Source organism: Scylla paramamosain, chromosome 20 (genome assembly GCF_035594125.1).
Source record: "Scylla paramamosain isolate STU-SP2022 chromosome 20, ASM3559412v1, whole genome shotgun sequence".
Classification (NCBI taxonomy): domain Eukaryota; kingdom Metazoa; phylum Arthropoda; class Malacostraca; order Decapoda; family Portunidae; genus Scylla; species Scylla paramamosain.
In genome coordinates, this window is record NC_087170.1 from 8378617 (window position 1) to 8393199 (window position 14583).

The 14583-nt window shown below is 36.7% G+C and overlaps 2 protein-coding genes across 5 annotated transcripts in view; both read left to right on the forward strand.

Moving 5' to 3' along the window:
• The first annotated feature begins 435 nt into the window (after positions 1–435).
• On the forward strand, positions 436–5375 carry LOC135110218 (beta carbonic anhydrase 1-like). Its single transcript, XM_064022288.1, has 5 exons — positions 436–656; positions 2012–2096; positions 2430–2569; positions 2901–3062; positions 3405–5375. Exons 1-5 carry the CDS (start codon positions 558–560, stop codon positions 3690–3692), a joined length of 774 nt encoding a protein of 257 aa, XP_063878358.1. The 5' UTR covers positions 436–557; the 3' UTR covers positions 3693–5375.
• A 1872-nt stretch (positions 5376–7247) lies between these two features.
• Positions 7248–14583, forward strand: part of LOC135110215 (dual specificity mitogen-activated protein kinase kinase 7-like) — a 32424-nt gene continuing 25088 nt past the window's right edge. Inside the window, exons 1-3 of one of the 4 annotated variants that reach the window (XM_064022277.1) lie at positions 7248–7467; positions 14000–14184; positions 14366–14479. In XM_064022277.1, coding sequence (XP_063878347.1) covers positions 7314–7467; positions 14000–14184; positions 14366–14479 — 453 coding nt within the window. In that variant the 5' untranslated portion in view covers positions 7248–7313. Of the gene's footprint in view, positions 7468–9046; positions 9786–13999; positions 14185–14365; positions 14480–14583 lie in introns of those variants that run through there. The other 3 variants (XM_064022279.1, XM_064022281.1, XM_064022280.1) reach the window with 3 other exon arrangements.

Below are 14583 nucleotides of genomic sequence, written 5' to 3' on the forward strand. Positions count from 1 at the left end.
ATGCCAAGAATGAAGAGCAGGATAGATTAAACTGAAGTGAACTTCTATCATGAATTTAATATGATGATTTGTATTGCATTTTAATGATAAGATAAATATTTTAGTTTTCCTGAAAATAATGATCATATTTTAATAAGAGGAGAAAAGCAATAGTAAGAAAATTGGGAAAATACAAGTGTAATTAAAATAAGTGAAGGGAAAGAAGAAAGTAAAACAATAAAACGGAAGGTCGGAAAGGGAAAAAAAAAAATAGGTGGAAGAGAATGAGTAGTTGTAGGTAGAGGAAAAGGAGCAGGAAATATATGAAAGTAAATGTATAAGTGAAGTATAGCATAAAGAATATGAATAAATAACTAGCAAATAATGGAAGAGGAACGATTGATTATAAATAAAAAATAAATAAATAAATAACATGGACGACGGTGAAGAGGAGGAGGAGGAGCGCGTCGTCTGCTGTGGGGCAGCGATCAGCTGGTGGCGAGGTGCAGACGGGACCAGGCACTGGGTGCAGTTTTTCCTCTTCCTCCTCCTCCTCCTCTTTCTCCCAGCAGGCCACCATGGGGATGACACGCATTTTGCAGGGCATCATGAGGTACAGGAACACGTACAGGGAAAAAATGGTGAAGCAATTTGAAGTGGTGCGGGATGATCCACATGTAAGTAACGAATAACTGATGGACTGTCTCTAGGATCTGGGTCTTCAAGGTTACTCTCTCTCTCTCTCTCTCTGAGCAGCTTGGGACATTGCTGTTTGTTATATGTAATTGTCTGCCAGATTTGCGGTGTAGTCACGTTTTCTCTCTCGTAAGCTTGAGATAACCACTTCTCCATCAGATGTGGATTAATACACAAAATCTAATGAGTTTTATGAAATAGCCCTACCCTGCTAATTTCGAAACTGACAATTTATTTTTCGGGATTTTTAAAATCATGATTGCTTACATAAAGGGACTATCAATGATATTAATGAACTGAATTACGTAATCTAAACCGAACCTAACCTAGTGCTCGGATAGAAACGCAAATGTTATTTCAATATTATCCAAACGAATTGTTTATCAGAACAGCATGCGCTGCATAATGTGTCAGGGAACATTTACGGTATTTCATCTCTTTCATTATCTCTTGTCGGGATGTTTGAATACATGAACGGGATAAGAGACTCATCTGATGCGCCAGCCAACCTCACAAGTAACGCCTCAATGTAGTATAGATAATATATATATATATATATATATATATATATATATATATATATATATATATATATATATATATATATATATATATATATATATATATATATATATATATATAAAATCACATAGAGAAAAATATCAAAATCAAGCTTTCAGAAAAAAAAAAAATATATATATATATATATATATATATATATATATATATATATATATATATATATATATATATATATATATATATATATATATATATATATATATTTTTTTTTACTTTTAAATCCTTTTTAATTAAAATCTTTCTTTGCACACAACTTGGTAGGAAATCAGGGTCTTAGGTTGGAGGGAAGCAAATATGACTTAATCCTGACTAGACCTTAACTATAATGTGTCAGACCTTTGGCAACATAGCAGCGAAAAAATTAAAAAACTAACTCCAGCTGAACATTATAACTTACAAATTCTAACAAGGAGGTAGTCTGTGCCTACCTAAACTGCTCCTCAAAGATGCCATGCATCAGTCTCTTGGCACCTTAGACTTCACAGAGGCAATGTACAGTCATTTATTAAGAGAATCACTTGCTGAGATCTTCTTCATGCCCAGCACAGTGTACTTCCTGTTCAGCAGTGTAGTATTATACAGATTAAGTTGGAGTGACTTGGACTCAGAATAATTTTGGGGAACTGTTAATAGCCAGGGCATTTTCATGTATGGAATGCTTATGTAACATGAACTATTCAGGTTGCTTGTATTTCAAGTAAACAGTTTCACACATATGTATTATTTTACAATGCTGTGTGTTGCATCTTTTCAGCCCAAAGCAGTCTTCTTCACGTGCATTGACAGTCGCATGCTTCCCACCAGGTTCACGCAGACCAATGTTGGAGACATGTTTATTGGTGAGTAATAATGCTGTAGTGGCAGGACACTCAAGGCTCACTACTGTCCACTCAGCCCTTTGCCACCTCTTTTGGTTCAATAACATGTGTCAGTTTTGAATCTTAATACATAATTGCCCAAACATCTCTTTGTTAAACTAAGGGAGGTGTAGTGGTATCCTTCTCCTCACTAAACACCAGACAAAATTCCAATTGATGTTGTCTTATTACTTTGCTCACATTTTCCATATACATGTACTTCTTGCATTTTTATCTTACAAAATAAGGAGCTGGTGCATTATAAGCAACATAGAATATTCCTACTAGTAACGTATCCTGTGATCCTTCTTTCAGTGCGTAATGCAGGGAACCTGGTGCCTCATGCCAACCTGAGTGGACATGAAGAGATTACCACAGAGCCTGCTGCACTTGAGCTGGGGTGTGTCATCAACGGCATCAAGCACGTCATTGTTTGCGGTCACTCAGACTGCAAGGTGTGCATGTTTTACTGAATCTGTCATGTGTTCTATGAAGATAGAGAAGATAGATTTCTTCCTTTACTCTAGAGCCTCTGATGTTCGTTCAACATGATGCATGCCTGCTTATACATGCTTATATTCATATTCCATTCTTTTAACAACCTCACTTATTCAATACAATTTTCTTACAGATGTCAGATATCATTAAATGATGTTTTCACTGGTTTTATTAAGTTTGGAAACCAGATTCTATGTTTCTATTTGATGCATATATTTCTTTTGTCATATCTTCAACCTAATCATATATCAAGATAAAAATTTTGTAATTACAACACTGCCAACACAGGCTATGAACATGCTGCACATGATGCGCAACAGTGACCGCACACTGCAAGAAATGCTCAAGTTGTCCCCACTCAAGGCTTGGCTAGTGCGTCATGGCCACTCGTCCATCGTCAAGTTTGCTCAGCTGGAGGTGTCCGACTTTCAAGCCCCATTAGTGTTTCAGGTAAAGGAATGCTATCATTTAAGTATCCTTGCATCATATCATTGTTAAGAAGTTTATATTACACATGTGCATGTTCATCTTTTGCATTTCATGATATAATATGCTTTGTTCAGCTACTCCTTCCAGTCTTATGGAGAATTTTACCTTTTTTTGTAGCTTATCCAAGAGAGGTGTGACATAAGCAAATTGTCAGCAGATTTGTTTATTCTGCAGATATTTTGTTTATTATTTATCTTTTGTGTGAAGGGAGGTGTGGTCCTGTGTTGTATGTCTGTGTCTGTATTTGTATTTTCCTACTGTCTCATCAGTACTGACATGACCACCTTTGTTTTGGCTTGACAGGCTGAGACTCCGATGAGGCGCTTTATTGCATACATTGATCCTGACAATCGCTTCACTGTGGAGGACAAGCTGTCTCAGGTCAACACCCTCCAGCAGCTGCAGAACATTGCCAGCTACAACTTCATGCGAGAGGGCCTCTTGAGGAATCGGGTCTACATCCATGCCCTTTGGTTTGACATCTATACCGGTGACATCTACTACTTCTCACGCCAGCAGAAGATGTTTGTTGACATTAATGAGACCAACATAGAAAAGCTCCTTGATGAAGTTCTGAAATATTACACATAGTATCTCAATATTTTGTTTTAGATATTTTTATATTGTTTTGGCCAAGTGTATTGATGGGTAGCAATGTGGAATGTATTGAAGGTATATGGTGTTGGTAGAGGTTGCTAATGATAGAGTGGTTGAGTATGTGAGATAAATAAGAATTAGAACATTCAAGGAAGAAATACATGGGCAAGAATAGAAACTCCTCTGTGGTGGCCATTCCCTGTATGATACGACTGGAACATTAGTCCCAAATGTGTAGATTTTTTGCATATAGGCACATATATGAATTACATTGATATTTTTATCATAGATATGTATTTTTTTACTTAGTACTTGCATATTTTTATTTCATAGTATTTAGTGTTTCCAAAGATGTGCAAATATTCTTATTATTTTAGAGTGGCTCATAGAATTTGAATATGTTTGTGCATATTGCTGATAGATGGCTTTGATGGAGGAAGTTGAAGTACATCAGTAACAGATTCATTTGGTATTTTGATTAATTTTATTTTCAAGAATTTCCATGTTAAATGAAAAACAATATGTGGTTAAAATGAAGTCCTGGGCTTCCAAAAGTAGCACTGTCAGTTTGCAGTTTAGTTGGCCCTGAATGGATAAGATGTGACATACAATGCAGTTTTGTAATAAGATTTAGCACAATGCTGAATGCTTAGAAAAGATTTAAAGCACATGGTATCTGTGTATTGTAACATGACAAAGGTTGTGTGTGTGTGTGTGTGCGTGTGTGTGTGCAGATACATTAACAAATATTTGCACATAATTCCCATAGGAGACATTCCTTGTGTGTTTCTCACCAAACAGTTTTCTTTGCTTTATAGCACAGCCAAGTCACAAAATCTCTCTCTCTCTCTCTCTCTCTCTCTCTCTCTCTCTCTCTCTCTCTCTCTCTCTCTCTCTCTCTCTCTCTCTCTCTCTCTCTCTCTCTCTCTCTCTCTCTCTCTCTCTCTCTCTCTCTCTCTCTCTCTCTCTCTCTCTCTCTCTCTCTCTCTCTCTCTCTCTCTCTCTCTCTCTCTCTCTCCACAAACACATTCAAATTCACAGGGAACATTCCCACATTTTATACTGTTGAAAAATACTTCATCATTCACTAACAAAAGTACAAGTGCAGTATTAAGTACAAGTTTTAGATGCATTATTATTCTTGGGACAGGCAGTAGGCACATAGTAGTCAGTGAGTGTGTCTGGAGTGTGGCCTGCATAACAAGTAGGAGAAAGGAAGTAGGGGGGGTAGAATGAAGAAATAGAGGAGATTGCAAATTAAAAGGTTGGAAAGGAAAATCTTCAGCAGATACTGACTTGAAATAGGTGAGAGAGAGAGAGAGAGAGAGAGAGAACATTTGTAGATTTCTCAAGTGAGCATTCAATGGCAGCTTTTTTTATTAATAGTATAACTACTACCTCAAAGCACAACATGTTGCATTTCTCCACTTATATTTTCATGATCTGAGTACATGTAAAATTCTTGCATCTTTTCACTTGGCAACTGCTCTTAATTCCCTCCTACATCAGCTGAATTGTGGGGGTCTGTGAGTTGTCTGTCTGGTTCATGTTCTGCAAGGTTGTCCTGTCGTGTGACTAACTAACCAGAGTTTTTATTTAGCAATGACCTAAATTAATTATGTTTCCTATGTTCTGTGTGCAACATGTCTAATACATTGTATAGCTTTATCTTGACAAGATTTTCTTTTCACCTATATAAATCTGGCATATATATATATATATATATATATATATATATATATATATATATATATATATATATATATATATATATATATATATGTGTGTGTGTGTGTGTGTGTGTATTTATTTATATATAAGATATAATGTCCAGTAAATTTAGTAAGGGCAGAAAATCAAAATTAAATATTACTCATGCATCAGTCTCCATGCAACTTTCAGTGCTCTCTCTCTCTCTCTCTCTCTCTCTCTCTCTCTCTCTCTCTCTCTCTCTCTCTCTCTCTCTCTCTCTCTCTCTCTCTCTCTCTCTCTCTTCTACAGCTGGAAGGAACAGTTGTTGGGGAGGAGTCTTCACCTGTCCTATATCTTGCATTTTTTTTTTTTCTGGACAGTGTAGATTAATGTGAATAACCTATTAATGAGAAACATATTTACTATTGTATGTCCTTCCTCGGATATTTCCGTTAATAAAGCGACAAAAGCCAGAAGAGATGGTGTTGAGCTCCGCGGCATTGCTACGCCTTCATCAGATGTAGCTATTACCTTTAATTTTAAAGTGTCACTCAAACGGAGAGACAAATGATGGGATTGAAAAGGAAAATAATTAAAGTGAAAGATATCCTGGGTTTTCTAATTTTTCTATAAGATGCGAGTTTAAATTCTACTAAAAGGCAAACATTTAATTCAAAACAGGTACTTCTTTATGAAATAAGAAAGGCGTAAGGAAATAATGAAGGACGGCGTAAAAAAAAAAAGAAAAGAAAAAGAAAGAAAGGCTCCCTGTGTAAATAGCATTATTACAAGAACTGTATCGGTGGCTTGAAAGGCTTTGTAGCACCAAAAAAAAAAAAAAAAAAAAAAAATGAAAGCCCCTCTGGACTAATATGGTGTTACTACAAGAAATACGTCAGTCACTTCGAAGACTGCCGAATCATAGCATCATATGAAAATTACAGTACTTCCTTAGGAGACGCAAGGAAGTAAAATAGGCGTAAGATGAAACAGCTACTTACACTGGGCCTTGAATAATCAGAAAATGAAAGAACCACTTTACTGGAGTTATCACAAGGAATACTGGTCGCATGCTTGTACTAGTGATCTTAGATCTACGTTTTAGGAGGAACAGGATAAAAGTAAAGGCGCGGTGAGATAAAATAAAGATATAATAGGTCCTCTGCGTTACTGGCAGTACTACAAGAAATATCGATTGGATGGCCGTATTGGTGAGCCTAGATGGAAGGCGTGATGTATGGTAAAACAGGCGTGGGGAAATAAGATAGAGGTATACACAAGATCGAACATTCCTTTGCATGGACACGGGCCATTAATAGATTCCCAGCTTTACTGGCGATATTGCAAGAAAACGTCGATAGCATAGCCGTAATGGAGTCTCTAGATAGGCCTATGCGTTTTGAAAAGAGGTATTGCGAGGGAAGAGAATAATAATAAATCGTCTGCATTATTGGTGTGGGAAATATCGATCGTATGGCCGTATTGAAGGCTCTAAAAAGACCTATACATTTTCGGAAGGTATAAGCCAGGGTGATAATAGGAGATCGAGAGGACGAAAGGAAAATGATAGATCCTCTGCGCTATTGACGTTACAACTAGGAAATATCGATCGCATGGTTGTACTGAAGATCCTAGGTATACGTTTTGGGAAAGTGCAAAGTTGCAGTTAGGTGTAAAAATAAGACGTAGTGAGATAAGATAGAAAATTGCAGATCCTCGGCGTTACTGGTGTTACTACAAGGAAATATTGATCTCATTGTATTACTGGAGGCCCTAGATACACGTTTTGGGAGGTGGCAGATGTTGTAAGGTGTATTAAGGTGATAATGGGAGGAGAGGCTAAGTGGGAGAGGTGGGAGAGGTGCAGGTGGCGCGGTGCGAGGGGCAGGCAACAGATGGCGCTCGCTCCGAAGGAAAACAAAAATGGCGACGCTAAGTTCGCTTCAAGACAGATTGCAGGGTCTTGGATCGCGACTAAAGGCCGAGAATGAAGCCAAATCCCGCGAAAGGATGACATCTGGCTTCAATCTGGAGCTGACGAGGGAGAGACCCGGGTCAGAGAGGAGACCCAAGCCCGGTGAGTCCCAGAAAGGTCCTTGTTTTGGTCCTGTGGGTCCTGAGGCATCCACTGGGACACTGATATATTTTGCGTCTTTTTAACCCTACAGCAGGAATTCCTTGGATCATATCATATTTCCTGGTGATGGGTAGTGGCGTGGGAGTCGTAGCCAGTGGGTGGTGTGGTGGGCTGCGGGGAATGGCGTGTGGTAGGTGTGGTGTGTGGTGTATGGTGTGGGTCGAGCAGTCACATGACGGGACACCCCAGGGCACCCACACTACAGCTGGCCTAGGGTGCGGGGCTAGGCGTTGTAGGGGTGTTTGGGATGCTTAGGTTGTGCTTGACAAGATGTGTTTGCTGCGTAGGTGTGAAGGACAGCAGTGTGATGGGAGTAACGGCTGCATTATTCCTAGACTAGGCCTGTCCAAGCTGTCACTGGAGGAGCTGAATGCCACGGTGCTGGTAGATGGTGATTGTCATGTATAAGTTACTGAGGCTGTGCTTACCCTTGTGGTTTCGTTATGTATGCATCAGTTAAAGTTGTGTGATTAGAACATTAACTGATATTTCTAGAGCAGTCTTGTCTGGGCTGTCACAGGCAGGATGTGGACAGATGGTGAATGTCAAGATGTGTTAGATATAGCAGCTTCAGAGATCAGCTAAGAATGAAATATAGTTATGGTTGTGACTACATAATTTAATACCACCAGGCCAGGACTACATACAGTTGGTAAAGAGTAGACTGCCAGGGGGAAAGAGGTCTGTATGTAGTTTACAGGGTGCAGCTGTCAAATTTTGGTTTATACGAGTCAGGGGAAGCTTAAAACTATGTGATGAAAGCATGATATCAGTAGACCAGAGATCTTAGTTGTCATTGGGTGTGGTGGACACTTCAAAAAGATAGTGCTGTAGTGTTTGTGCTGTGTGGGAGTCAGGAAGGCACAAAAAAAGCACTGTACTGATGAAGATGAATACTAACCCTAGACCAGTCATCATACATTACCTAATATTTTTTTTATTGGGAAAGTAAGAAAAAAATATTGTTGGGTCCTCTCTTGTAATATACAGTGGCAGAATTTCATTGCTCATAACCTTCCCTGTGTGTTGCACCTATATCCGAGCATGGCTTGACGGTGCTGATATCACATTTCATAACTGGTTCCACTACTGCATTGGATGTTTTGAAAATGAGTCATCCTTTTGCATGGTTTTTCAGTGATCCAGCACAGGTAGTTTGAAGCAGTGCCCCCTCAGGCTGGTGGTACTAGATCTAGTGAACCTGGTGCAACCGACATCCTTGTAATACTTGGTTGTGTGGGAGTCAGGGACAAGCTAGGGAAAATAATAATAGTGATAACCTTAGACTGCCCGCACTGCAACAGGTTTAGAGTGGAAAGCAAGGGAGTAAAGGACCTTATGAGATGAACAAATGGTAACTATTATCTAGTGTGGTGCAAAGGAACTGATATGACTAATAATAATGATCCCAGATTACTCATGGTACAGTTGTCATAGAGGAGGCAGATGCTGTGTATTGCAAAGATGGTGAGTGTCATGAAGGTAAAGCATTGTGGGTTTTTCGGTGGAACCAAAGACATGATAGTGCATAATTATAATGACCCTAGACCAATTCTATCCCAAGGCAGGGAGTTAGTGGATTCTGTGAGGTGAAGAGGTGGTGTGATTTTCATGATGGCTTGTATTGTGGAAGCCAGGAAGGAGCAAGGAGAGGAATACAATGGTAGTAGTAATCCTATCTCATCTATAATAGGGGAGAGATGGAGGGTACAAAAACAAATGAACAAGTGCAAGTTGTCTTAAACACCCACATAAACTGCAGAAACTCTTTAAATATCATTATACCTTGTAGTCTGTCTTGATTACTTTTATCAGTAGGTGATGGAAATTATTGGGGTTTTCGTTGATGATTTCATGATTATGCTGATAGTTTGACCAGATTTTGCATAACCAGTGAGGAATATACCTACGAGAACATAACTAATTATTTCTGTGATCTCTCAAAATAATCCCTGTAGAAAATCCAGCTTGGACTAAAGATAGTACATACTTAACTTGCGAGTGGAGGAAAGCTGTTGTCAAAAATAGTGGGAAAGTTAGTGATAGATGAAATGGTATAAATTAGGAAGAGAACTGAAGTTGTTTAGATTCTTATTAGCTTTAATATTGTTGCACAGGAAAGAACTAAGGTTGTTGAAGGCATATGCACTAGTAGGAAAGGATTATAAAAGGAGGTGAAGGCCTCTATTGTGGTCTTGTCTAACAGTATAGTGAAGGATAAAGGAAACATTGTGCTCCTGGAAAACTTGTTCTGATGTGTAAGTGTGTATATTTATGTGCCATGCTTGTATCTACTATTAGATGGTGATTTATATTTGATAAATTTTAATGGTTTGTCTCATATTTATAGCAATATGGGAAGCCTGTTTGTACTGTGTTTTATACCATTTTAGGATACTTTTCTTTTAATGGTATTTTCTTTGGCAAGTGCACTTTTTTGTATGCTGTATCTCATTTAAGACCATGCACATTTTCCTAATGTCACTTGTGCCCTGGTCATGTAAAAGAGATGGTCTCTCAACACATTTTAATGGCATCTATTTGCAAAAGAGGTAGTTAGTTATTGGAGGATTGAATCATGATACACAAACATCATATTAACCAGTGATAGAAATATTTTACAGTAAATTCCTCTGTTTTGACCCAAGAAACAGGTATTCACTGCTAAGTGGGACCAAGGACTAAAATAGTGCTATACATTCCTAATCACTATTAGTGCATGTTACACTTGGGGGGGAAGCCACCCTGACAATGTAAGAGGTCAAGGCTAGTGTCATTAATGTTGAAACAAAGGCTTAAAAATGCAGGAGCAGTAAGGCATTAACTGCACTCATGAACTGTCTTGAACCTGGAAGCTATTGGAACCAGCTAGTGTATGTATTAAATCTGAGCCACAAATGTTTGGGAAGGTCATATGATGAGACCCAAGGCTAAGATTGGCTACAAGAAAAATGTCTTATCAAGATCACTAATAGAGTGGTCCAGTTTCACTCTGGTTATTAATGACTGGAGAGGGAGAAAAAAAAAAAAAAAAAAAAAAAAAAAAAAAAAATATATATATATATATATATATATATATATATATATATATATATATATATATATATATATATATATATATATATATATATATATATATATATATATATATATATATACAGTGGAACCTTGGTTTTCAAACTTAATTAATTCCTGAACGCCATTCAGAATCCAAAATGTTTCGAAAACCGAAACTATTTTCCCCATGGGATTCAATGTAAAATATATTAATCCGTTCTCAGACACATGTTTACCATGGCTCAGCAGGTAACAACTGACACTCCCACTGCTAAGATGGCCTCTCCACATCTCCAGCTTAGATGTATATATATATATATATATATATATATATATATATATATATATATATATATATATATATCCAGAAAGGATGCACTGAATGAACTTAGTCACACGGAACTCATCAAAAGATATTGTTTAGACCATGCAGGTCTTTGTCACCAATCTAGTGAGGGAAGCCTTACAGAGTGACACAGAGAGGAACAACCCAATTACTGCCAAAATGAAGGTGATCATAACACTTAGACATCTTGCTGCTGGGAAAAGCTACTGGGAAAATGCAGGTGTGCAGTAGTCATGGCATTGTGGGTTATAGACAGAGCCACAGGAGGCTCGGGATAACTCCTGAATGCTGAACCTTGTTTGTTTATGTCAAAGTTCTTCAACTTCTTCAACTGGATCACATTTAACTTATTTCAAAGATTGAATTACTGTCATACGCTCTTGTCTCTCCTCCAAATATATAAGAACAAAGGAAATTTTTACAGAAATTATAAATTAATAATAAATGGCAGCTTTTGCTACATCTTGTAGTATTTGAAATCAAGTAACTTTGAAAACCAAATTATGATATGGCAACTGAAGCAATTATATATATATATATATATATATATATATATATATATATATATATATATATATATATATATATATATATATATATATATATATATATAATTTAAAATTATACAGATAAAATTGCAGGGTGAGGTCTTGACTTGATAATGGACATGTTAACTTTTTTCCTAAAATAAAACAGGCAAAATAGTTAAACAGCCAAATCCAGTGCTGTGTCTGAATAATGGAATATGCAGGCTGGTGTGGCTGGGTTATGGGGTTGATTTAGTGTTTGATAATTTGGTCACCGTTCTAGATTTGGCTGCATGACTCTTTCACATGTTTTATTTTTGGAAAAAAAGTTAATCTGGTAATGTGTTCATAATCAAATCAGGACCTCATCCCCTATTTTTGTCAGTATATTATATATATATATATATATATATATATATATATATATATATATATATATATATATATATATATATATATATATATATATATATATATATATATATATTTATTTATTTATTTATTTATTTATTTATTTATTGTTTTTATTATTTTTCCAGTGAATTATGAAAATAATGGCAGAAAGATTTTTATTGTTTTATAAGATAAGACACCACAAGAACCTCAAAGAATTAAGAATGCCTGTACAGGCTGAGATTACAGTAATACTATTCAATCCTATTTTGAGTACATGATATGTTACATCTGTTGACATACATTTAATCAGTATTGGTCAATAGGAGTTGTCTTCAGTAGGTTTCTTAATCAGTTTTGTTTATGTTGAATAGTGTCATGCTGTCTTATGTTGTATTGTTGTTATGAACTTATATTGCTTGAACAAAGATAAATGTCTGCATTCATGTACAACTCAGCAATCCCTTCCTGTGACCATAAATTAATACCACATAAGCATTCATGTTATCCAAAAATTGGCCTGTTGGTTGGAATACTGTTGCAACACTTTGTATCCTTTGCTAACAGATGGTGCTTGACTAACATAACCATCCACACGCTGCTGACACTCTTGGGAATGCAGGTTTATTTTTGTGGGGAAAGTTTCTGTTTCCATAATGCCTTGTTTAATGTATATGTCTTGACAATTGAAATGGTAAAGCTGCACCAAATGTTTCACAATGTTATTGCATCTTATCAGAAAGATCTTTGAATAGATAGTAAGTCTTGGATTGGTTATCAGACCTGAAATCAGAGAATGTTGTTGTTAGAGGCTTACTTGTGTGTGTGCACGCATGTGTGTGTGTGTGTGTGCCCAGCTTATAGAGTGAGAAATGTTTGTGAAGAGAAGTTACCTAAAATAGGAAATTGGTTGTTGTAGTGCCTTAAGGAGATAACTTGGTGCTGGCAAAGGTTACAAAAATTGTACAACACAACACTGAAATAAATGCAAAGCAAATAATGAAAACATTGTGCTGTAGGTTTCATTAGGAAGGTCACCTCTTGATAACTTGTCTTAGTGTGTAAATTGTGAATCAACTTCAAATATTAATTTTTTCTCAGTTGAGTTACTGTACATTGTCTTTTTTTTTTTTTTTAAATACTGTACCAACAAGAAAGAAAGCGTCAATTTGAATTGCTGTGTATATATATATATATATATATATATATATATATATATATATATATATATATATATATATATATATATGAATAGTCATATAATGTGGTATGGAAAATAGAAACTAAATTCTAACTAATTATAGTGAAATTTGAATTTTTTGTTTTAGCAGGAAGTCTCAAGTTTTCCCTTAAAAGGTCAAATTGTAAAATGAATAAGTATATTAAAAATTGGATTAGAATAGCTTCACAAAATAATGATAAAATTTTCATTGTTGCTTGTTTTGATTAGAACACTGATGGCATTACAAATCTGAATTTTAAGTGTTTGGTAAAAATATTACATCAGATATCAAGTAGACAGATATGATAAGAAAATTATATATTTTTGTATATAGCTCTCTCTCTCTCTCTCTCTCTCTCTCTCTCTCTCTCTCTCTCTCTCTCTCTCTCTCTCTCTCTCTCTCTCTCTCTCTCTCTCTCTCTCTCTCTCTCTCTCTCTCTCTCTCTCTCTCTCTCTCTCCCCATCAGACTACTTAGAATAACAGAAAGGAAGAGAGAGGGAGGAAGTGTCTTGAAATTGTGGCTACCACAAAACTATAAAGGACAAGATGAGTTTTGCACCTTCAGAGTCGCATCTGTTGTTTGTGTATCAGGCTGAGGTCTCCTTAAAAGTGAGGTAGAGGAGACGGGACATTTTGTTTGGTGTTACTAGGAATGAAGATACTGAGAAGATGGTTCCCACACCTCTCACTGTCCTTTTAGGTGTCTTTTCAACAGCTAGGGAGTATGTGATGGTATTCTTTGAAAAAATTTACTTTGAAAGAACTATTAGTCCCTTACTTATGTCCCATTTTAGTCTAATATTACAGGGAGAGCAGCAATGTGCTCAAATCCTCATGATTGTGGCATGCAGGAAAAGTTATGCACATCAGCCATGGTAATATGTAAATAACCATGATAATAATAATCCATTTTTTTTTATTCTCAGCATTGACGGGAGATAACAGACTTCCCATGCGTCCCAACACTATCTCTGGGCGACAGAGGGAACGACCGAAAATAGAACTTCCACTGCTGTTTGAGCCCCGACAGCAACAGTCTGACTTGCCTGAGCTGGACGCACATGTCAAGGAGATCACTAGAAAAAATGGCAACCTGGTCATAGAAAGCAAGGTGTGTGTTGTGATGATGACAATTCAGTCATTGTTTCTCTCTCCATCCTTCAGATTCATTCACATGTTTGCCATACACAGAAATTTTTACCAGTATTTCGCTGTTGGCTATTTGTCAACTTAATATACTTTACATGTTCCAATCATTAAATATATGTCTACATCTATGTATTCATCTGCAGAGTTACAAGAGTTCAATAGAGGACATGGAGTACATTTCCGAGCTGGGCAATGGTACCTCCGGTAATGTGGTAAAGATGCTCCACAAGTCCTCCAAGAAGGTCATAGCAGTCAAGGTTAGTTTGTACTTTGCTATTCCAGATTGAATCTATTCTAGCCCATCCCAGAGACAGCTGTGATGGTTGATTCTCATGTTATCCACTTTATTATTTTAAGGTAC

Bases quoted from the DNA above. Each gene is read 5' to 3' on its own strand.
- LOC135110218 (XM_064022288.1), top strand. From the start codon at position 558: ATGGGGATGACACGCATTTTGCAGGGCATCATGAGGTACAGGAACACG. The intron at 2,097-2,429 runs GTGAGTAATAAT...TCCTTCTTTCAG, and splicing joins TGTTGGAGACATGTTTATTG to TGCGTAATGCAGGGAACCTG. The intron at 2,570-2,900 runs GTGTGCATGTTT...CTGCCAACACAG, and splicing joins GCGGTCACTCAGACTGCAAG to GCTATGAACATGCTGCACAT.